Source organism: Heliconius melpomene, chromosome 15 (assembly GCF_056956725.1).
Source record: "Heliconius melpomene rosina isolate 202511_hmr_F chromosome 15, ASM5695672v1, whole genome shotgun sequence".
In the NCBI taxonomy this organism is placed as follows: domain Eukaryota; kingdom Metazoa; phylum Arthropoda; class Insecta; order Lepidoptera; family Nymphalidae; genus Heliconius; species Heliconius melpomene.
In genome coordinates, this window is record NC_140403.1 from 4,688,946 (window position 1) to 4,713,428 (window position 24,483).

Sequence of the window (24,483 nt, forward strand, 5' to 3'; positions counted from 1 at the left end):
TTCTTCAGCAGATAAATTAAATTCATTATAATTAAGCAAACATTTATTTTTAATTCCACTTTAACAAAACACTAAGTACAAAATTGCAGCATTGTAATTTGTCTATTATGTTAGAAATCTTGGTACAATATATATTTCTGTATAAAATATACAAATTATGGTTGGTACACAAAATTAAAATAGTAATGTGAAAGCAAGTTTGAATCTTGTAACATAGAAGCAGCCTGGGAGGGTCACGCCTAAACGTAACGTGGAATGAATTAATTAATAATAATAATAATTCATAATTTTAGCACCAAACACAAACACAGCCAAAGAATATCTATGTGTGCAGGCAAAACTTTTAATATGGGAGTTGATGGACCCTGCCAAGTACATTTAAATGGTGGTGAGTAGTGACTGTTGTATGCGAACTTCGTCCTAAAATGTTTGAGCCTTGAAAATAATATAAATTTATATAATACTGTTCATAAATAGCAAAGAGTATATATATTTTAAGCTTCCAGAACAATAATTATCGCTAAGAAAGAAGTTATTAATTATGATTTATTAAACTTAATACTTAACAAGTTATTTTGAGTAAGTCACACAGGTGACGGATAATGGTAAACGTGACTAATATAATAAAATGCATTTTTTGTTTTAAGTCTTAAATATATTTTATAAATATTTAAAATTATATTTTTTTTGGATAAACAAACTTTTACAAGTATTATTAGACAATGTAGTATTAGGAATATTTTCGTAGGTCATCACAAATAAAACATTTATTGTATTTTATGAATCTATTTTTAATAAGAGCCATAACAAAGATAAATACTATTTATTAACGCATTTTCTTTTGCTTTATTAAGTAATTTCTGAAGGCTATTTGTTTTTCCTTGAAGGACCGCTTAATTTTGCCTCTGGCCTTATGTTTCACCATTTGATATGATTTTGTCTTCTTTTTCTCCCTATTAGTTTTAGAGCAGTTTTCATTCTTCCTTCGGTCCTTGTACCCGAATTTATCTCTTTCTTCTCTTCCCTTTAAAACTGTTTCAAGCCTAGCTTTTTTATCATGCTTTCGCTTCTTGTGTATATTCTCAATTGCTGAGAGTTGCACTAATTCTGTTGATTCATTTTCATCTTCTATTACACTTCTATTTCTCTTGACACCACTTATAGATTTTTTTATTTGAGCTGCTTCTATTCTTTTGAAATCTTCATCTGTAAATATTTTGTCCATAGCCACTTCGCGTGCTACTTTAATTTTTTCTTCTATATTTTGTTTTGAAACAGGTTTGGCTTTCAATATTTTTCTGGGTTTAATAGAACTTTCTTCTTTTGTATCTTCTTCTGCCTCTTCTTGTTCATCTTCAACATCATCATTTTCCTCTTCTAGTTCTTCAATTTCTTCTTCTTCATCATCTGTTTGTTCATTTTCACTGTCAGTGTTTATATCTATTTCTGAATCTGATGATCCAACATCTATCCATTCATCTTCAGAATCATCTTTTTTGGACTTTTTAGTAATTTTCTTTTTGTCTTTTATTTCTTCTTTTTCTAATAAAACCTCTGACCCTGGAATATAATCTTTAATTTCCAGCTCACCATATTTTTTTGTTTTTAATTGCACTGATGCCTCAGAGGGTCGACCCCTGTCTTTTTTATGTAAGAGCGTGGGCATAGTGTGTCTATACAGTTGTATAAGAGACCTGGCAGCCATCATCACAGATTTTTCTTTGTATGATTTATATTGAACTAAGTCTCTTAAGAGATCCTCTCCAATTGCCAAAGGACAACGAGTGCAAATTTCTCTAACAGCATTTAATCCAACTGCCATCACATCAGTAGAATTTCTTTCAGTAATAAAGTTATTGGCAATCGCTTTCATCACTGGCTCTAAAATCTCTGGTGGTACCAGTTCATGAGCTGATTGAGCTGCAAATTGTAATATGCGCGTAACCTCTCTTTGATGCGGCATAATCAATCTAGCCAGGAATGGATAGAAATTAAATAGGAAGAGATTATGAAGCCCTATTAATCTTGATATGACATCTAATGTCATCAATTTAACCTCAAACCTTTCATTTGAAGATTCTATCTGTTTGAATAGTTTTTCAGCAAATCCTTGTGGATTATTAATAAGATGTAGTGCAGAAAAATTAAATATAGGTGCTTTCTCCTTCTTCTTTTTTATTTTCTTTGCAATTTTTTTTACTTTTTCTACCATTTTCTCTCTTTTCCTAGTCTTTTTATTGAACTTATTAGATATCATTGTGTCTCGAGGATCAACTTCATCATCACTATCTGATTCTTGCTTTTCCTCTTCTTCTCGACTTAAGAAAAATTTTAAAGAAGCTACCATGACTTTAGTAACTTTTGCAAAGCATCCAATGTCAGCAATAATGTTAACAGTTTTATGGTCATTCCATATGTTTTTGTGATACATCTCAATCAAAATATCAATAGCTAATTTAGCTGTTTTGACATTTGAATCGCGTAACATTGAGAAAATAAAATTTTGTAGAGTTGAATTTAATTTCATGTCTTTATGTTTCATATTCATATTTTTTATATCTGTTATGATATGGGTCTTTAGATATTCCCTAAGATGTTTGTCTTGACATTTGATTAATGAAAAAAATAATTCAAGTAAATCAAAAGCTGTGATAAAGTTTTTATTTCTTAGCAATATTAAACATTTGCATAATGATAATCTCATTTCATTATGTAAAGTTGTATTATGGGTTTTCAAAATATCAACAATTTTTTGTGGAAAAGTCTTCATTTCACTTTGATAACATTGCGTCACCTGGGCCAAAAACATTGCCTGCTCATCTAATTTCTTGTTATATTGTGTTGGGTTTAGTTTGAAAATTTCCAGAGTCGTCTCAAAATGTGCAAGTTGTTGACGAAACTCATCTTTATATGAGTCGGGATCACGTTTTATCAAGTTTTGAAGTTGTGTTAAATTATTTGGCAATTGGTTATTGTGTCGCACCATGATTATATTAAATAATTGTTTGTATTTAAATTCACATGTGTATACACTTTTTACATAACCTCAATTACCAAAAATGTCAGATTGATGTTTCTGACTTTCTGAGTTGACGTGAAGTTTTTTTTATCATAAATATTGATGTCTACAGATTAGCAAACTACAGTTAAAACATATAGAACCATAAACACATCGATTAAGTATCGTAAAATGAATACGGTTTATTTTTGTAAAATTAATGTTTATATTATAGTTATAAAATACTTACGTCATGGATTTTGTGAATACAAAGATATTATGTTCTTATTATTAATGGAAATTGATATTTTTTATTATATTTTGTAATTTAATTTGTAAAATAGTTAATATTTAATGCTCATATTAAAAATAAGTTGTACCATACTATTAGAGATGAAAAGAAGGATAATATTTTATATTATAAAATAACGTCTTACCTACTTGCTGTTTAATTTTATAAATAATTGCAAATACTCTCATGACGAAGCCTGGGCGAAAACATCCCCCACTTTTAGCTACGCTAACGTTATGACGCATTGTATTATGGTACAAAAAAAACATTGATGTCTTTAAAAGTTTATTATAAATGCGTGCAAAGTAATAAAAACGATTAAAGTTGGTTTTATACTTTAATTAAAAAAATATGAGATTGTTTAAGTATTTCACTTATGGTAATTTTATAATACAAGAAAAAATATTTACATATAGTATTCCATTATATTATATTACTTCCTCAATGCTCTGTTCTGGGGAATCACTTGATCTTGTTTCTTCGTTTGATCGCTTTTGTAACGCCTTCAATTGTTTTTCTAAATCTGAAACGGTACGAACCATTCATCTAATATTAAGATAGTCTCTCATTAATAGATATATAATTAAAACATTCAGTTATTATTTATTTATGTATTAAACATACATAAATAAAAAAAATTGATTATACAAAATATGACATTAGCAGTTGGGTATCGGCATCTGATATGCGTGTTTTATATAAAAATCTCCTTCAATTTTTTTTTACTTTTGTGCTATAATAATGCATATAGCAGGATGGTCAGAGGGAACCTAGTATTCACGTTGAGTGACTAAACTCAAAGCAGCGCTTGTATTTGTTAGGTACCACAGCGAGGAAATGAAAATATTTTTTGGAGGAAATGAAAAAGAAAACTCGAGAGGGAATTGAACGCATACCCGTCGCGTTTACTGTCAGACCATGTGCCACCGACTTATATTTTACCGACTTATCAAAAAATTTGTTTATGTTACGAAAAAGAATAATATTTAGGGATAATAGAGAAATAAATTATGATACAAATCTTACGTTCACCATCAGGATGTACGGTGGCATATTGTACAAGTAATTTTAAAATTTTCTCTTCGGAAATGAGACCAGCGCGACCACTCACAGCACGCATAAGTTGCTGTCCACTAGAAATACCTAAAATTTTAAATAAAACATTAATGTATGAAATATGAAATTAATTATGGTCAACGAGTTGAAGCCGCCCTGAAGTTAAGTTTTGAGACAATCAAAATTAATCTATACATATATATAAAAGGACTTGTCCTCACTGACTGAGGTAAGACGTACGCACAGCCGTAACCGCTGATGGCCGAAACATGAAATTTGGACAGATGTTTACTTTCGTAATCTGGACATCCACTAAGAAGGGATTTTGAAAAATTTTAACCCTAAAGGGGTGAAATAGGGATTCAAAGTTTGTATGGAAAAAAAATTAAATCGGCACCGATTTTTATAAAATTTGAAATTTAGATTTTTAAAAGTATTAAATTGAACACGTATTCATAGTTTTCTAGAATTCTCCCCCTAAGGATGCAAATAAGGGGTTGAAAGTTAGTATGGAAAAATTCTTAATTCGCCACCGATTTTTATAAAATTTGAAATTTAGACCCTTAAAAATATTTCATTGAACACATGTTTCATGGGTTATTAGAATTCACCCCTAAATACGCAAGCGAAGCTGCGGGCGTCCGCTAGTAATTATATAAAAATTCAAAATTATAAAAAATCTTAATATCAAGCCTGCGCAGCCGTCTACAAGCAACTTCAGAACCGATCGTACAGTAGTAGGCATACAGGAAGGATAAAGTGACCCGAAGGATGGTACAAAACGCAGAACGAAGTGCCTATATAATCTATGTTGGAAACAGGAGTTACTTCTTCCAGCTCACCCTTATATACACCTATATCACAGAGTATACCAACACCGTTGCGTTTACATTTGGAGTCCCAATAATTTCTTTTCAGCTCTACTATATTAAAAATATAAATTAAATCTACTAAATTAAAATCCCATTAAGGCCTGGCGCAAGCTTCTAACTGGAAACGCGACCGTGGACATGAAATATTTAATATTTTAATTTCTTCGCTCTGGTGTCGAGGTAAAGCATGGCGTTGTTCTTCCTGAATCCCCGAAAAGGGGGGAGCGGAATACTCGGCTCCCCACTTTCCTATAGTCCTACAATTAACACTAGGCTCCCACTCCTTACCCTGCTAAGCTATAAATATTTTTTAAACTCTGAAATAAAAAAAATTGCATATGTAATTTTTATACATTAAAATATATCTTACCTGTATTTATATCTCCTGCTAATAACGCGTTCCTGACATCTATAAAGCGTTTAACAAACGTACTCTGCTCTTGGAGCGCAATAGTTTGAGAACCTGTTGAATGACATTTTTAAATAGCTATGTTTTTTAAAAATTTAATTCTAAAAAATATAGGTAAAATCGACATAAATGTAAAGTATATACTATAATAAAATTAAAATAGCAAAATCGTTAAGCTATAGCTATAATAAGCTATAGCTATAGTTAAGTTTATGTTAAGATTAAGTTAAGATTTTAATTTTCTGGCATCCAAAGTTTATCACCAAAGAAATATAAAATATTTTTCTGTAATGTGAATAGAATAGTAAGAAAAAATAAATAAAAAGGATGGTACATACTTGTTTCTGGGTCTGAGGACTTTGCCATACATTTCATTGCCTCCTTCAAAGCCTCTAAAGCTTTTTCGTAATTCTAGAATATATTTAGAGATTTAATTAAATGAATTAACAAGATACATCTATCTATAAAATGAATATTATAGGTTGTTCTGTGTATAAAGGTCGGATCGACCTGGAAACCCTGACGCAGGTAGGCGTGGAAGGAATGTTCTACGACATAGCACAGTAGTGCCGCATATCCATATAGTGTGAATGGTACTTGAGTTTGTGACGTACTGTGCACTTACCCATCACACAACATACATACCTCATAATCCTCAATCTCCACCGCGGCGCATTCCGCGTGGAAACCAGCCAGTTTCCCGTGAGCGCGCGCGCGCGTGTACAGCAGTTGCACGTGGCGCGCGAGGTCGGGACGGGAGCGCCACGGCGCGCGCCTTCGCAGGTAGTCCGCCGCGAGGGCCTGCGCGCCGCGGTCGCGGGACGCTAGCGCAAATGTCGCTATGCGTTCAGAGTCGCCTGAACGCATCAGCCAACGTAACGCGCCGGCCTGGACATCATTTTTTTAATTGAATGTAGTGGTCGTAGTTTGAGGTGCTTGCAGCGTATTAGCATAATTTATGGTTTAAGTCAAGTTAGAGAATTCATCAGGTCTGTAGGCAGTTCTGCTCAAAAGAACAGGTAAACGAGTGTTGACCTGTTTCAATAGGGGTCGGAAGACGAAGAAACAGAAGACTGATAACTGTACAGCTAATAAAAGCGTATTAAAACGATGTATGTTCATATTACGTACTCGTATGTTATTATAATGACAATTTAATATCTACTTAACTTAAATTGTGCGTCTTGACGCACAAGCCTATAAACGTGACATTTTAATTTCTTCTGGTTCATTGAGTGCCACCATAAATGTTGTGGAAAGTGGGGAACGTAGTGTCTTAGCACTAGGTACCCTCTGCCTACCCCGCTACATGCGAGATACAGCGTGAAAAGTGTTTAAAGAACCTTGTCCCCAATATGGGCGAGTCGCTTAGCGGCCTGGTGGTAGAGGCCCCGCGTGCCCAGCACGTCGGCGAGGCGGCGCAGCAGCGCGTCGCGGCCCGCCGTGCCCACTGGAGCCGCCAGCCTCTCGCCCAGCTCTTCAGACAGCGGCGCCGACGAGTGCTCCACTATGTCTAACGCTTCTTCGTACTGCAACAGACAAACCAGACGAAATTTAATTACATGAATTTTCTTTTTAGGACTCCGTACCTTTTTTTAAAAAAAGAACCCTTATGAGATCCCTTCAATCAAATCAAAATTAATAGGGTACTTCCGGCTGACCTAGTATTATGAAATTTGGCAGCTAGTATCTACAGATAGTACTAGTTCAGGAAAAAAATCACGCTATACTCTGCATAAAACAGTAGCGAAGGGCACCCAGTGTTAAGACACTCTGCTCTGCCGAATTCTGGAGGTTGCGTATTTAGTAACGGAACTCGACGCCGCGCTTTGCCTCGACACCAGAACAAGGAAATGAAAATTAATAGAAGAGTAGAAATCTAACTGTGCGCCACGACTGCCTTACATTAATGTTTTAATGATTTATCTGTTTTTATCTGAAACCCTGATACATATCGCTCCAAGCTAGTCTCTAGCCATTTCTATTATTAGCCTTACATTTACAGCACTTCTACAAAAAAAATTTAAAATACCTTTCCTGCAGTAGCAAGTAAAGCAGCGGCGTGAGAGTGATGGTCGGCCTTTCGCAAATGAGATGCGAGAGTGTCGGCCAGCTCTGGATCTATTTTATCTCCTAGTGACTCTACCGCAGTAACCATTGCGTCTGTATCGCCAGACTTTACGGCCAATTTTAATGCCATGTGTGACGCTCCTATAAGTACAAAAAAATTGTGTTGTATATTATGTCACCGTGTGATCCCGGCCTAGAATAGGATCACCCTGGTACTGATGGTATCGTAAGAGGCGACTAAAGTACGTGTGGTAGAGTCACGTCGCCAGTAATGGCAACACGCATGGGCAGACTCGACCGGGTCATTACCACCCCCGGCATTTAAAACCGGCGTTAAGTAGTGGCTTTATGCCACTGCATTTCGCATTTGGTAATGCCGGGCTCCGGAGCCCAACCCCCACCCCTCCCTGGAATATGAAAGCGGCACATAAAGAGAAACTACCCCAGGAGGGTACCAGCACCTCCGGTGCTGGAGAATCCCTCCCTGAGTTCTCAAACTCAGGCTGCCCTTCGAATTCTGGGGAGGGCGAAGTACCGCGCACAAGACAAAATCTCAAACAAGGCAAACGAGACGTACGCCCCACGGCAACCCCTACCACACTAAACGTGGACTTTTGCAATATTAGGGGTCTTCACTCCAACCTGAATGCCGTCCACCACCATCTTGAGTCGGCACGGCCGGCCTTGTTATTTCTGACGGAGACTCAAATTGTCCCACCGAGCGACATAGCCTACCTCCAACACCCCGGCTACAAAATAGAACATAACTTTATGCCTCATGCCGGGGTCGCTGTGTTAGCCTGGAGGACGGAGGAAGGGAGGACCTGAGTTTCCGTCGTCTTGCAAATTTTGAAGGTCGGAACCTGTCTACTATCTGGCTCCGTGTAGACTCGGACGATCGAACCCGAGTCTACGCATGCCTTTACAGGTCCCACAGTGGCAATGCGGAGACCGATCGGCTCATGGAACACATGCAATCGGCCATCAGCGATATGCTCTCAAAGATCCTCTCAGCTGAGGTCGTGATACTTGGCGATTTTAACGCGCACAATGCCAGTTGGCTTGGTTCACGCACCACCGACCACGTGGGGAGGGCCGTTTTTGACCTTGCTATGGCGAACGGATTGTCCCAATTGGTTGAGTCGCCTACGCGACTCCCGGACGTGGACAACCACAATGCTTCCTTATTGGACCTTCTGCTGACTTCGCACCCGGGACAGTACCAGGTTGTCGTCGATGCTCCTTTAGGGTCTTCTGACCACTGCGGCAGCCGCAGAACACCCGCAACTCGTCGCGTCTGGCACTACAAGTCAGCAGATTGGGATGGGATGCGTACATTTTACTCATCTTATCCCTGGGACCCTGTTTGCTTCTCTTCTGATGATCCTAGTACTTGTGCCGCTGCTGTTGCCGATGTGGTTCTGCAGGGCATGGAACTTTATATTCCTAGCACTGTAGTGCCTATCGGTGGCAAGTCACAGCCTTGGCTTGATACGTCTTGCAAATTTGCTGCCCTAAGCAAACGCGAGGCATATCAAATCTGGGCCGAGGCGCTGGTTACTAAGGATCCGAAGGTGAAAGCCTCAAAAAGAGAGTATAACCGGGCCTCTAGATCCTTTAAGCGGCAAATTGCCAAAGTAAGGTCCGAGCGTATCGCCAAAATCGGCGAGAAGCTTGAGAGCTACCCGTCCGGAACTCACCAGTTTTGGGCGCTCTCAAAGGCGGCACTCGGCAACTTCAGCCAGCCTTCACTTCACAAGGGGAATGACATTTTCGTCCACACGGCGAAAGAGAAAGCCGATCTCTTGGGCGCTCTCTTTGCCTCGAACTCGACTTTGGATGACCAAGGATCAACGCCGCCGACCATCCCGCGGTGCCAGAGCTCAATGCCTGAGGTTAAGTTCAGCCAAAAAGCTGTAAGGCGAGCTCTGTCCTCTTTGGACATCCACAAGTCGAGCGGCTCCCCCTTAGTGCTTCGTTCTTGTGCTCCTGAGCTGACACCGGTGCTAACGCGTTTGTTTCGGCACTCCTACTCAGTCGGCGTAGTCCCAGATTCATGGAAGAGTGCTCTTATCCACCCGATCCCTAAGAAGGGCGATGGTTCCGATCCAGCTAACTACAGGCCTATTGCCATCACCTCCCTACTCTCAAAAGTCATGGAGAGCATCATCAATAGCCAGCTCTTGGTTTATCTAGAGGATCACCGATTGATTAATGACCGTCAATATGGCTTCCGCCATGGTCGCTCAACCGGTGATCTTCTGGTTTACCTAACCCACCGTTGGGCTGCGGCTATCGAAAGCAAGGGAGAGGGCCTGGCAGTTAGTTTGGACATGGCGAAGGCCTTTGATCGAGTGTGGCATAGGGCGCTCCTTGCTAAACTTCCATCCTATGGGCTTCCCGAGAACTTATGCAGGTGGATCGCCAGCTTTCTCACTGGGCGCAGCATCAAGGTCGCTGTCGACGGTTTTTGCTCCAATCATATGCCCGTGAACGCTGGCGTTCCCCAAGGCTGCGTGCTGTCCCCCACGCTGTTTCTTCTGCATATCAATGATATGCTGGAAGATTCTAGCATTCTTTGCTATGCAGATGACAGCACGGTGGACGCTGTTTACTCCGGCCGCGCAAGTCTTTCTCGGGAAAACGCTGAACAGTGCCGAAATAAACTTGTGTCTCTGATGAGGCATCCCTCGAGAATGTCTCTTCATGGGTTGAAAAGAACCTTGTCCAATTTAACCCCCTGAAGACACAGGTTTGCGCGTTAACCACTAAAAAAGCCCCATTTATCGTATCGCCAGTCTTTCAGAACATTCCCCTTTCAACCGCGCCCAGTATCAGCATATTGGGCCTTAATATTTCGAGTGACTGTCAGTATCGCGATCATCTGGAAAGCAAGGCCAAGTTGGCTTCGAAGAAACGAAGGGGTCATCAATAGAGTGAGACGGTACTTCACGCCAAAACACCGATTGGCCCTATATAGGGCCCAGGTTCGGCCACACATGGAGTACTGTTCTCATCTCTGGGCTGGTGCACCTCAGTATCAGCTTGACCCATTTGATCACATACAACGTAGAGCTGTTCGAATCATTAAGGACCCAGTAAGCTGTGAAAGGCCTGACACTTTGGCTCTGCGTAGAGACGTCTCCTCGCTGTGCGTTCTCTATCGCATTTATCATGGTGAGTGTTCTGAAGAACTGTTTGACCTGTTACCTGCCGCCGAATTTTCTAACCGCACAGCACGTCACAAACTTAAATATCATCCATACCATCTGGATATGTGGCACTCCACTACTGTGCGGTTTCGTAGAAATTTCCTTCCACGCGCCACCGAACTGTGGAATGGCCTACCCGCGGCAGTGTTTCCAGGTCGGTACGATATGGGTACCTTCAAGAAGCGCGTCTATCTCCACCTCAAAGGCCGGCAACGCACCTGTAGCTCCTCTGGTGCTGCACGGGGTCGTGGGCGGCGGTGATCACCACCAGGTGACCCGAACGCTCTTTGCCTTGTCTTTTTTCCATAAAAAAAAAATATAGGTTCTGGAAAAACAGAACCTAATATTGTCAATGAATTATTATAAAGTTACTACATATAAAAATAAATAAATAATCGTGGTATTTTTACACCTTCTGGTAGTTATTTAACATTGTTTATTAGAGTTCTTGTTTGTCTTTTACTTTAATAGATTAAATTTTGATGTTACCTGCTCTTTGATACAATGTTATAGCCTGTTCCACTTGTCCTGCATTTTCAAGAATCGATGCGGCGTACAGAGCGTGTTTAGGAGACGAATTTCCAGCGCGCCATACGAGATTCCATGCGCTCGCTTCAGTCGATACTCTTATAGCTGACGATACAGCGCCACACTTCAAATATAGCTGAAATCAGTAAATAGGTTTAATAACAGGTCATGAACCATTAGAATTATTGACATCTACTATTTCGTTTATTATTTCACTTGGACATACTTTAACTGCTCTTTCTGTTTCGTTTGCATTCATTTCTAAATACCGTGCCATTTGATATAATGATGATGGATTTTTTGAACATATTTTTTCGGCTTCCTCGAATCTGTCCATGTGACATAACAATCTGGTCTGCTCCCCAAAATCCTTTGCTCGAGCATATGCATCCAGTGCTCCATCGAGATCGCCCATGCTTTCCAAGTAATGCCCCCACCAAGTTATTAAGTTACTGTCATTTGAATTTGAAACATACTGTGCCAACACTGAAGCTTGACCTTGGGCTATTAACATTCTTGGCACGTGAGGCACGAGAGTCCCGGCACTTTCGAAAAGTTTTAATGACGGCCCATTTTCTCCATTTGCCCATAATATTTTAGCAAGTTTGTGTTGTGCACTTTTGATAAGTAGTGCATTTTCACTCTCCTTTTCACCGTCAATAATTTCACTTAGTCCTCCTTCCTTAGCTGATATCAGACGAGTAATTAAATCTGGTCTTTGAGCTTCACGAAATAAATTCTCAGCTTCTTCTATCAGATCCAAATTAACTGCTAACACTCCAACTCTAGAAGTATCGTCCATATCGTCATCATTTAATACTTTTCGCATCATTAAGGCCCCTTTTATATTCCCCATTTTTCCTAAGCACACAGCGCCGACGTCTGCTCTCTTTAAAGATACGCACATTTTTGCTAAGCTCTCCCATACAACAGATTTTTTGTTCCCAGCTATATTAGTAGCAATTACCACAGCTTTCTCCAAATAACCAGTTGTCATATAACATAAGAAATTAAGCACTTGTTTCAGTTTATTTGCTTCATATTCGGTGGAATCTTCAAACTCTTTCATTAATATTGTTTTAATACTTTGCTGTGATAAAATCACTACATACGGGCAATATAATGAACAGAAGATAAAATCGGACGTAAAATAATCTTCGGTTGTTGGACACCAATTTTTGTATTCGAAAAGCTTGCCCTCTTGGCAAAAAAATAGATGGATATGGTCAAATTCAGTGGATCGCATGTGTACCGCGAGAAGCCTGGGGTCATTATGATCCCATAATATTGCTATGGGTACACTTTGGTAAGGGGGTAATTTAGAATCAGATAGAAGAGTGCTATTAATAACATCATTTGCAACATCCCATAAGTAAATTCTGGGATCAGGAGCTAAACCTGCAGTTGCGACACTTAAACAAATATAAAGGCCAGATGCATTGACTGAGGATCTCATGATTTCTCCAAAATCTTCAATGACATGGTAGCAATTTTTAGAGGGATATGGCATTCTTAATCCTTTTTTTGTTATTTCTGCTAGCTTAAGTGCGCCATCCATAGTTGCTATGACTATAAATTTATTAGTATTTGTGATAGAAATTGGTTCCCCTTCACCTTCAGGACTAGGAAGAATTCCCACTTTATTTCCAGATACATTGTAACATTCAATATGAGGACTCGAAACACCAACTATAATTTCATTATGTAGAATTAGAACATCAGTTTTCCACGGAAAAGTACGTAATAGACTAAAATTTCCCATGCTTTCCTTATTTTGCGTCCAAACCTTAAAATTAAATTATTATTAAAAAAATAGTAATTAACAACTGATTGAGTCAGTTAATTTGACAAAAACTTACTTGTACATCTTTACCATCTCCTAAAACTATATATTTCTCTTTAAATGCAAATGTTTTTATAGTTATTGATGTATTAATATTTGAAGAAACATTATTAATCCCAGTTATAGCTATTTCATGGGCAGATTTTTGGACCATCCACATTTTATTAGAATATCCCCAACATACATGTTGTTCACGAAGTATAAATGCATTGGTTATACAATTTACATGTAACAATGGGTTCATCAAACCTTCTGAACCCCATGACACTTCTTTAACTGTACCTTTAACAGAAGTGCTACTTATAAGTTTCCAATTATTTCTGTGATCACGTCTCCATAAATATAAATATCCTTGGGATGTTCCACAGCACAATGTGTCACTTAAATGACAGTAGCTAATACTAGTGAAGATATCCCCTGGTACAGTTACATCAGTCTCATTTGGCAGCACATCATTATCACCAGTCTCACTGTCCCAAATTCTTATGAGGTTGTCTCCAGTAATAACAGCTACAGAAAAGTTTCCTGCCAGTACAATGCACTGTCCATTTCTAGCAGTCATTCTAACATGGGTATCTGTAGTCAATGACCCATCACTAGATATAACAAACCTCGAGAGGCTTAATGCCCCACCTGTTTCCCAAGCAACCAACAAGTATAAATTGCTCAAAATATCTAAAAAAACAATGACACCAGGAGAGTTAAGTACCTCTGAACATGCTCCAGCATGATCAATATATAATATGACACCATTGTCTTGAGAAGCATAGCAAGCATAGTTATCAGGTTGAAGACCCTCTCTTATTTTTGCTGTTGTGCGAGGTCTCCAAGCAGCTAATGCATCTAAAGCATTTTCGTCTCCTGCAACAGCAGCTCGTGCCAACCCTCTTATTGATGATTCACAATTTGCATTTGGAGCACAAAATTTTACATGTGTTATAATTTCTCCAAGTTGATGATGAAAAGCTGTTAAAGGTGCACCTGAACTTGATTGCCATCCTGAAAATGATCCTGCAGCATCTGACGCTAACAGTCTTCCACCACCAGGGCTAAAGGCTACTGTAGTCAATGCAGCATTGTGAGGCGCCTCCAAACGAGCCCAAGAATACTCCAACCAAATATACAACTCCCCTCCATCCCAACCAACTACTAATAATTTTCTAGTTGGATGCCAAGCTAGAGCAGTTACTTGATTTGAAAGTAAAACAGGCCAATCGCCTTCTATTGAAATACCCTGTAATAAAAGATATATTAATAAAGATATTGCCACATTTCCAAATAATGCATACAACATGAACTTACGTTTTCCTGAAAAATTGTTACAAATCCACCTTTTTCTTGATTGTACGATCCAACAGCCAGTAAAGGTAGGGAAGGATGCCATGAACTTAGAGTCGTAACTACATTACTATCGGCAAAACTAAGTTTAGTATCAATGTAAAGAGTCATGTTTTCAAATTAGGTAATGGCGTAAATGAAGTCTTAAAATATTAAAACAGTAAAGAAACACATTCATAGATATATTAACATACTAGTTATTCTTATTATTTAATTATATTAAATTATTAATGAATTAAAATTCAAATACTCTATCTATCCGCTGTTTACAAAACTGTTGCTATGACAACAGTCAACTTCAAATGTCAAAATTCACAATGTTATTAATTTATGATCTATTTTGTGTATTCAATAAAAATATATTTTTTGTGAACTAAATAATTAATTACGTCACCGTAAACATATAACAAATGTGTGACCGTTGAACAAATTATATTACAATTTAGAAAAAAGATATATCGAAAATTTGAATTATATGCCAGTACTAAAATTGTCTGCATAAAGGAAGGTATAATAAGCAAATTAAAATAAAAGTCTCAGAGTTCATTTAACAACATCAGTATGGTATCATAATTTTAAAATGGTACCAAACCTTATATACATAAATTTTTGTGTCTGTAATATTTCTATGCTTTATGGTACTGTAGTTACTTTTATTGTTTATCTGTCATCTGTCAAGCGTCAACTAGCTAGACTTGGTTGATTTGCTGCCAAATTCTAGAAATCTTATTGCAAATAAATTTACTATTGAAATTTGTATATAAGTGAGCAAATTGGGTCGAGTATAAAATATTCTCAACGTAAAATAAGCAGTGAAGCAGTTTAAGTATTCAATATTAAGATTTCAAATGTTAAATTGAAGTCACTAAAATGTGGTATCTTACATCAAATAGTGACGAGAGAGTAATATATTTATTTGAAAGAAAAAATACGGTAACAATTGGACGGCGTGTAGACGGACCAAATTGTGATTTTACTATCGCCGACGATGCTTCGATTAGTAGAAAACATGCGACTCTCATAATATCAGAAGGTGCTTTGTTTCTAAAAGATTTAGGTTCGAAATACGGTACTTATGTAAACAATTCCGATAAAATAGAAAGCAACAAAATGACAAAATTGAATTCTAATGATCTAGTAAAATTTGGTAAAATCAATTGCGTATGGAAAATTAATTTTCTTGATTTTATCACATGCACTTCAACATTAAAAGGAGAGAATTTGCAAAATCTTAAAAAAATACTTGACGCCGTAGGTGGCACTCTTAAAAACGAATGGGATGATACTTGTGCTTTTTTAACTATGCCAGCTATAACCCTCACTATAAAAGTAGTCTTAGCGTTGGTACAAAACTCTTACATTGTGACTTTGGATTATTGGAAAAAATGTGTGGAAGCTATCAATAGTAATTTGGTATTACCAAATGCAAATAGCTTTACACCACAAATTTTAGAATCAACTCTTAACAAAGAAAATGTATCATTTATTCCACAAAAAGAAAGATGTACATTGTTTGCTGGTAAAAAAGTAATCTTTTTTTCAAGGAGACAATTAGAAATGTATAAAATTGTTCTTTCAAAAAGTTCTGCTGTTCCTTTGTTATTAAGTGAATCAAAATTAACAAAGTCTGCATTATGTGAAGAAGAAGTTATTGTCATTCAGTACCAAATATCTTCCACAAGCCAAGAAACACAGTCTCAGAGGGATTTAATTAATGAAATAATTGATTATCTTAAATGCAAAGGTAAAAGAGTTGTAGCTGATGCAGAAATTGGTTTAGCTATATTATATTGTTCTTTAAGTAAATATTGTAATCCGGCATTTAACTCCAAAAGAAAATTATCTAATGACAGTGATATTAATGACATCAATAATGTTAATAAAAAACTAGCTTTGGAAAAACCTAATTTACCTCTGTCAAATAAAAGGCAAAATGACTCTGCAGACTTGGGAAATCCACCAAAAAAAATTAATATTGTTAATGATGATGAAGATAATATGTTTAATTTTCTGAAACCTCAGACCACAAGTGCAAATGAAGCTTCAAATTCTAACAAAAAACTTAATTTGTCTAAACCATTAAAAAGAAAACATAATACAGATGGTGATGATGATGAAGATTTGTTTAATTTTGTGGATAATAGTAACAAGAGAATTGCTATTCATAAATCACCTTGTCCAGAAATTGAATCTCAAAATACAAATGAAGACTCAATAACTTCTAAACAAGGTGATATTCGCAAAGTTGAAGAGAAAGTTGATATGAATGTTATAAGAGGATCTAAATTAGAGGAACTTATGAAAAACAATTCAAACATTTTACCTTTTAAACATATAAAAAAAGAAGACACCTCTGGTTTAGATGAAAAATTCAGCAATATTGATTTAGGATCTACAAGTGTTGTTATTAGGGCAGATTTGGTTGTGAAGAAAGAAACTATACATGTTGAGGCACCTGAATATGGTATTAAGAATTTCAAAAAGTTTAAAAAAGTTTGGCCTGTTAAAATGCATGTAACAATTGTTCCAAAATCTTTTGTAAATGATAATGAATCTAATTTCTGTGATAATAAGGAGAATTCTGTAATTTCTTAAAAGATTTATGCATAGTTAATATTATAATAATCTGTTAACAACATACAGTACTTTTGTATTTAATAATATATTATTATATCCATTTTGATTTTTATTTTATTATAATTCCATATATGACAATAGACCTAATTCTGTAATTTATTCCTATCCATTTTAAAGCAGTACAGTGAAGTATACGGAGGGAAAATAGTATTAGGACTTTCAACAGACAATTTTCGTGACAGTTTATTGAGTAAAACTTATTTTTTATATTAATTTGTCATGTTAGCAGTGTTGATATCAAAATGATTCATTCACAAAACATTTCAAGGTGTGGTGCTTATTATAAAATTATTTGTTTGGCTAAACCTGCAAGTTCTAATTTACTTGTTCCCTTTCGTAATTTGCGTTTATGTAATTTTTATTGAAAAACGAGAAACAAGAAATTGTAAAAAACATTTGTCATTATCATATATCATTACTTACATATATTTAATTTTTTAACATACATTATAAAATTTTATTTTTATGAGACCCTAAGTTATTTTGTATAACTAAAGTTTGAGAAAGAATACTACTACATAATACAAATAATAGTACATTCATAAATGGAAATCAATATATTTAAAAGTTACTTATATCAACAAAAAGATAAAAAATCAAGAATTTAATTAATCTTTTTGATCTTCATTAATTGTTGAGTTGTTGTCTTCTTCATCATTTTCATCTTCAGTTTCACTAAAAAATAATTAATTATTTTAATATTTTGTTTTAAATAAAATAATTCTAAAATAAATATGCATAGCAGATCTTAGTGTCAATATTCCCTATATATTTTAATTTTTCCTTAATTAAAAAAATTAACTCAATGTTTTAATAGAGCAAGAAAATAAAATAAATTAATTCTCTTAAGTGGATATCAACCCAACAATAATAATGTTAACATTCCATATAGCATATTTATTCATAATAAATTATAACCCTAATTTTATTTACAAAAAGTATAAATATATTTTGGAATATGCACAAATTTTTACATAACTTGGAAATTATCACTGGATGGTCTCAAGTCCTAGCTGAAGTCCTGCTACATTATATTTTCTCATTTATCCATTTATAAAAAATATATATATTTTACCTGTCCTCCTTTTCTTGTTTCTTAACATGAACAGTTCCATCTGGAGCTACTCGGACAATACTTGCAGTTTTAGTTGTTAGTTCTCCTTCACATACAACAAAGCTTTTTGGTTTTTTTGTTTTGATTTTTACTGTCTGTACAGAATTGGTTGGGCCTGTAATTCATAATATACAACAATAAAAATGAGTAAAGAGAAAAAAGTTTTTAGTAAAATAAAAACATATTAATATCCAATGAATTTATTATGTGGGTGCAAGATCCATCACATTGCAGAGGGGGGAGCTCAATATAGTTCCTGGGACTTAGAAAAAGTAGTATAGGCTTAAGCAGCTCCTTTATAATATGCATTGACTCTTCTGACTGTCTCAGCTCCCCTCTCAGCTGGCATCACATTGAAAATAATTCTACTATTTCTGCCTTAAAGCCTTGTTTTAGAATTGAAAACAAAAATATAAGTATAAATATAAATACCTACGTAATGTAAGATATAAAGGCAGAGATAAGGATAAAGGTAGTTTTAGTGAAAGGGATCTTATATTTGCTTCTCCTCCTGGGAATCTTTGTTTGAGGTTTTTCACTAATGTCATAATATTGTCTTTTATATCGCTTTGTGACATTGCTGTGTGCCCAACTAATATTGAAGCTGTATGTCCTTCATTTAATCTTAACATGACCGTTCTTTCACCAACATCAATATTTTTTTTTAAATCCTTCTTTTCATTTATTTTCACTGGTATTAGCATATTGTGCTTTTTGAAAAACATTTTCCCTAAGAGATGTGATACATGGTTTAATATTCTTGTATCAACCATAATGAGGTCATGTTGAGTTAATAGTCTGCGCTTTAACTCAAATTGATCATATTCAACTCTTAACTGACGCATTGGCAAAACAGTCTTAACCTAAAAAAAAACATAATATTTAAATTAATCTAAATATAACTAAGCAAATAACAAAAATTGGCCATGCTAAATTTTTCCAATAATAAAATACATACACTAGTTACACCTGCTTCTCTTATTAGTTGTTCCCAATGATCTATAGTAGGCTCATGGTCAATTTTTCTTCCTTTTTTTAAATCTGGTGTAATCAAACAAATTTCTTTAGTAGATGCTACTGTGCTATGAGGTAAAATGCTGAAATATAGGTAAATGTAAATGTTATATTTTTTTCCAATGATTATATGTAAAATGTAATTAATATGTATAGCACTTACAACTTTAAATTTCCTGTTGTGTTTAATAGCTTGATACTGCGAATCTCCATAAATATTTGACTTTCGTCACCAAAAATAGCATTTTTCTTATCTTGAAGTGTATTTAACTTTTCCAGTGCATTTAAACATTGGGTAACAAGATTTTCGTTTATTGTTTTGGATGGTAATTTGTATTTTACTAAATTAGTTGTTTCTTTTGCAACTGTCTTTTCCACAATTTGTTTCGATATTGTGATCTTTACCGTGTTCTTCTTTTTATCATTTTTAAGGTTCTTTTTCTTTACTTGTTTCACTAAAGGTTTTATGGCTACCATTTTTGAAGCTCTCTTAGTTTTGTTTATTCAACTTTTAAGGTTATATTCGAAAACACGCACGGCGACTTGCTTACAAAATACCACAGAACACATTTACTCAAAGAATGTTCACTTCATACTAAAAAATGGGTGACAAAACGATGCTGCTGCCATCTCTGTGCGTGCCCAGCAAAACTATTTGCGGGAAAATTTGGCTTTAGAATTTTATTCAAAAGCCAGAATTATGACTATTTCAAAATCATTTGGAAGTATTATTATTTAAATTATATAATAATACTTCCAAATGATTTTGAAAGAGTCTGAATAATTTATAGTACAATAATAAAAAATAAATGCAGTAATAAAACTAATAAACATTTTACATTTTCTTTATTGCTTATAAACATTTGTTTTAATTATATTTACACAAATAGTATTTCTGCAAAACAATTAAAATATACTGCTAAAGATTACAACATTGCTACAAGACAAACTTGCTCTTATATGTTAAAAACAATAACAATTTTAATTTTTATAAGTTAAATAGATCATAATCTGCAAAAAAAATATAATTTATATATTTATTAACCTATAAGATTGTAGGCAGTTGTACTTGATTGTTGTGTTATTGAATTTCTTTTTTTTTTGAAACAATTACAGACAAAGATAAAATTAATAAAGTAGGTATAATGAACTTAATACAGTGTTGGTCAATTTAAATCTAACATTAATATACAATTACTTATTTTTAATATATCTATTTTCCTTTTTAACAATTTCTGATAATCTGCAAATTGTCTATTTTTAACTAAACAAAATCTTTTAACTGTTATGTGGAAGACACTATTACATATAAAATCAACATTTTCATTAAGATGTTCCTCACTGAACTGAACTTCTTTTTTGAGGTTTAAAGAATATGATAATGTTTCGTATAAATTATTGCAGATTGTGGCACAGTTCTCAACACATAAAATCTTATACAATTTTCAGATACATAGTTTAACTTCTTTTTAGCATTATCATATTCTTTCAAGTCCATAAAAGTGTACAATAATATATTATCGGTATGTTTCACTTTTAAAACTGAATCACAAAGCTTGCATTGGGGAGAGCTATGACAAATGTATAATTTTCAAAAAAGTCATACATTTTCTTCAAATGATTGAGTTAGAGAAAAAAAGACATACATTTTCTTCAAATGAAGAATTGTCAGCCACGTTGGTACAGCGTGGCTGCCTTTCTTTCGATCTGCAGAATCACTATTTCAGCAGCTAAACATATAAATCCTAAATTTGCAGTGACTGTTGTCTCTCCGGGTAGCAATCCTGAAAATAACAAGAGTTAATAAAGGTCAGGTTACAGAAACTAAAATCAACATATCATTGTTAGATGAATCTTCTTGATTAAGCAATTAAAAGAAAATTAAAGAAATTGTTTAAGATTAATGTAATTTTAGTTGTAACTATTAGTATTTTGTTAAATTTATCGTATTGTTATAAAATTGTTAATTAATATTTAATATTTTATTTTTACATATATATCTATCTGTTTTAGGTTTTTTTCACTGTTACCATAAGATAGGCTATTTATTATGATAAGTTTTTATGTTAAATATATTGTCATTACAAGTGAACCAGTATCAATTAATAATATACTTGAATTACCATTTGAATACTTGTCAATACTGTTCTTTGCAATGCTCCAGGTATAACATTTGCAGGAAAATGTGATGTCCCTGGTTGTTCAGTGGAAAAATTTAAATCTTGGATTACCTGATTCTGAAAATAAAATATAATTGGATGAAAATACATTGCCAATGTATGATTACTAATATGTACATAAATAAAACAGTTTTTCTAAACAGTATTTTTTTTTCAATAAAATTGACAAATGAAGCCCTTTCAAAATGGTGGCAACATAACATTCTATGTTCACCATACATTTTTTTCTGAAAATCGATAGAATACCATGGGCCTTCGAGGAAGCTAAACTTGGCCCAAGTTTCACAATTGAAAAAGTACAACATTTAAGATATGACTTTATCTAGAGTAGTTAACACTTAATGATTACTTACCGGTGTGAATTGGTAGGACCTGTACTAGGGAACCTATATAGTTTAATTTCAGGATCTTCACGAGGGGACATTTGAGGCATCTACTTTTTAAATTGTCTCCCATATTTTAGATCCAAATATTCAAACAAAGAGAACAACTGAACAACAATAGAAATCTAAATATAAAATGCAACAGAAATGCTAAAAACAGGTTGCTTGTTTAAGTCGCAGTAGTATGTTCGCCATTTGCAAATGCTAATGCTGCCATTGCCATATCAAAACATAATCCTACTACTGTACTTTAAATACCGGTTACATAAAATGTTTCTCATATCGAAAAAAAATTTATCACGGTGCCTTGCATACATGAAATATTATAAAGAAAGTTATTTATTAAACATTAAGTAACTAAAGCGTGAGTTAAAATTAAATTCTTAAAAAAATACTCTTAGAAAAACTACTAATTAGTAGTTTTACTTTAATATAGCAACCGGACTCGGCTCCCACGTAGGTATGTCGCCCAAGCTCCTAAGGAAGTCGACCGGGCCTGCAAAATACAATGTGCTTAACCCTAAGCTGTCAAATGTCAAACTGACTTTGAGGTTGACGTGTTCTCAATTTCTCAAGCGATGAAGCGCCTTAAATTAAGAACTGATAGTTATATAAATTTTGTAAATATTTACCTACCGCACTAATTTGATGACTTCAAATCAGAAATTATTCATATATTATAAGGAAATACTGAAATAACTTTTTTTTTCTTGCCATACATTAAAATAAAAAATATATACCTACATAAAATGGTAAACATTTTCTGCAGAATTTAGAAATTAAATTTGTACATAATATATATATTTTCTATTCAAATAATAATATTATTATTTAATACTTGATACTATGAAAAATTACTATAATATGATGGGTAATAAATGTAAATGTCTTTACTCTTTGTTAATATATCAGACTAGCGGACGCGCGCAGCTTCGCTTGCGTATTTAAGGGTGAATATAAAATCTAATAACCCATGAAACATGTGTTCAATGAAATATTTTTAAGAGTCTAAATTTCAAATTTTATAAAAATCGGTGGCAATTTAAAGATTTTTCCATACAAACTTTCAACCCCTTATTTGCACCCATAGGGGGTGAATTCTAGAAAACCATGAAACATGTGTTTAATTATATACGTTTAAGAGTCTGAATTTAAAATTTTATAAAAATTGGTGGCGATTTAAAAAAAACCTATACATCATAAACCTGGATAGAAGTTCTACGAACAATCAAATCATTAAATATGTGCAACAATCGCGGAAAACAAAGAAATTATTATAAAACAATTTTAATGCTTTAGTATTTATTATAAAAAATTTAAGCTAATATAAATTTAGTTTTAACTAAACAACATTTAGAAAAACTGCATTAAACTATTTGAATTACAAAGGTAATATTACAGGAGTACAGTGTATATTTAACAAAATAAATAAAATTAAAATATTCGAGTTTCATGTAAATTTTGCGACACAAATAAGAAAAAAAAAAAATAGAAAATTACTGTAAATCCATTGCTACAAAGTCATTTTCACATTTTGAGTAGGCGTCAGGTTCGTAGGAAGCATACTGCGTAGTTTGTATATCGCCTACGCTCGCTCCTTTCAGCTTCTATTGCTCCTTTTACTTATGAATTTTAAGCAATAATTTTAAATAAACTGAATTGTTATTAAAATTAATATAAAATTTGATAATCAACTTCACGTTGTATCTCGCACACAGCAGGGTAGACATAGGGAACCTAGTGCTAAGACACTTCGTTTCTCTTTATGTTGAGTGGCGTAACTCAACGCCGGGGTTTTGTGTTGGTGCCAGAGCGAAGAAATAAATAATAATACATTCCTTCGAGTGGGAATCGAACGCACAACCATCGCGTTACAGTCATACCTTTGCGTCCTTGGGCGACACGCTTTAATGTATAATTAAATGTTATAATAATCATGATAGGTTTACCGTTTGTTGAATTTTGATTCTCTATTAGTAGGTACTCATAGAGTAGAATAAGAATGTCATTTATTATCTACTAGTGGACCCGAACGCGGCTACGCCCGCTTGAACTATACGAAATATTTATTAAATATATTTATGAAATTTTTTTCAGCTTTCAATAGAGAGATGCGTTAAGCAAGCTCATTTTGGGTGACGTTTTCTAACAACAAACTTGGCAAATCGTTGCTTAGCAACGACGTTGTTATAAACATTTCGGAATTAATTGCATGTCAAATTAATAAGTATTTTAATTTATTGGTATATATCGAAAATATTACAAATATGAGAAAAAAAAGTATCCTATGTTCATCCCGAGACCCTCAAGTATCTCTATATGAGTATTTTATCACAATTAAATTAGCGGTTTAACCCTGATTGCGTAAAAGACAGACAGACAGACAGAGTTGCTTTCAAATTTATAACATAGGTATGGATACAACAAAAATAGCATTCAAAATGGATTAAAGTAAACTTAGAAATTAATTTCATTTTTCATTCATTTAATTTTTTTTTATTCATATAGACAATAGACTAAAATTTCCAATATATTAT

General features: G+C 34.4%; 4 protein-coding genes and 1 long non-coding RNA gene across 6 annotated transcripts; 1 reads left to right on the forward strand and 4 right to left on the reverse strand.

Annotated features, from left to right (window-relative positions):
- Positions 1–766: 766 nt before the first annotated feature.
- On the reverse strand, positions 767–3,431 carry Mys45A (SDA1 domain containing protein Mys45A). The gene has a single exon (XM_085198198.1). The coding sequence runs from the start codon at positions 2,984–2,986 to the stop codon at positions 827–829; it is 2,160 nt and encodes a 719-aa protein (XP_085054324.1). The 5' UTR covers positions 2,987–3,431; the 3' UTR covers positions 767–826.
- A 130-nt stretch (positions 3,432–3,561) lies between these two features.
- On the reverse strand, positions 3,562–14,911 carry rempA (intraflagellar transport protein rempA). The gene is made up of 11 exons (XM_085198199.1): positions 14,583–14,911; positions 13,297–14,514; positions 11,664–13,223; positions 11,399–11,573; positions 7,660–7,838; positions 6,971–7,156; positions 6,273–6,515; positions 5,966–6,038; positions 5,589–5,681; positions 4,317–4,433; positions 3,562–3,813 (listed from the first exon to the last, which is right to left on the reverse strand). Exons 1-11 carry the CDS (start codon positions 14,727–14,729, stop codon positions 3,719–3,721), a joined length of 4,086 nt encoding a protein of 1,361 aa, XP_085054325.1. The 5' UTR covers positions 14,730–14,911; the 3' UTR covers positions 3,562–3,718.
- Positions 14,912–15,274: 363 nt separating this feature from the next.
- Positions 15,275–17,295, forward strand: nbs (nibrin). The gene has a single exon (XM_085198200.1). It carries the CDS (start codon positions 15,489–15,491, stop codon positions 17,211–17,213), a length of 1,725 nt encoding a protein of 574 aa, XP_085054326.1. The 5' UTR covers positions 15,275–15,488; the 3' UTR covers positions 17,214–17,295.
- A 502-nt stretch (positions 17,296–17,797) lies between these two features.
- LOC146531393 (ribosomal L1 domain-containing protein CG13096) lies at positions 17,798–19,937 on the reverse strand. 2 transcript variants are annotated; one of them, XR_014878784.1, is made up of 5 exons: positions 19,547–19,937; positions 19,328–19,466; positions 18,802–19,232; positions 18,331–18,484; positions 17,798–17,930 (listed from the first exon to the last, which is right to left on the reverse strand). XR_014878784.1 is itself a non-coding variant. In XM_085198201.1 (5 exons), the coding sequence occupies exons 1-5, from the start codon at positions 19,858–19,860 to the stop codon at positions 17,864–17,866; spliced, it is 1,101 nt and encodes a 366-aa protein (XP_085054327.1). In that variant the 5' UTR covers positions 19,861–19,937; the 3' UTR covers positions 17,798–17,863. The 2 variants fall into 2 exon arrangements, 1 of the variants encoding a protein (XP_085054327.1); XM_085198201.1 differs by having other exon boundaries at positions 18,806–19,232.
- Positions 19,938–20,214: 277 nt separating this feature from the next.
- LOC146531394 (uncharacterized) lies at positions 20,215–22,364 on the reverse strand. The gene is made up of 3 exons (XR_014878785.1): positions 21,917–22,364; positions 21,507–21,620; positions 20,215–21,167 (listed from the first exon to the last, which is right to left on the reverse strand). It is a non-coding gene; the product is annotated as an uncharacterized LOC146531394 (long non-coding RNA).
- Between the last annotated feature and the right edge of the window lie 2,119 nt (positions 22,365–24,483).

Bases quoted from the DNA above. Each gene is read 5' to 3' on its own strand.
- Mys45A (XM_085198198.1), bottom strand. From the start codon at position 2,986: ATGGTGCGACACAATAACCAATTGCCAAATAATTTAACACAACTTCAA.
- LOC146531393 (XM_085198201.1), bottom strand. From the start codon at position 19,860: ATGGTAGCCATAAAACCTTTAGTGAAACAAGTAAAGAAAAAGAACCTT. The intron at 18,485-18,805 runs GTAGGTATTTAT...TATGAATTACAG, and splicing joins GCCTTTATATCTTACATTAC to GCCCAACCAATTCTGTACAG. The intron at 17,931-18,330 runs GTAAAATATATA...ATTATTTTTTAG, and splicing joins AAACAAGAAAAGGAGGACAG to TGAAACTGAAGATGAAAATG.
- nbs (XM_085198200.1), top strand. From the start codon at position 15,489: ATGTGGTATCTTACATCAAATAGTGACGAGAGAGTAATATATTTATTT.
- rempA (XM_085198199.1), bottom strand. From the start codon at position 14,729: ATGACTCTTTACATTGATACTAAACTTAGTTTTGCCGATAGTAATGTA. The intron at 6,516-6,970 runs GTTCTTTAAACA...AATGATGTCCAG, and splicing joins TCGCCCATATTGGGGACAAG to GCCGGCGCGTTACGTTGGCT. The intron at 5,682-5,965 runs GTATGTACCATC...GTCATTCAACAG, and splicing joins GTCCTCAGACCCAGAAACAA to GTTCTCAAACTATTGCGCTC.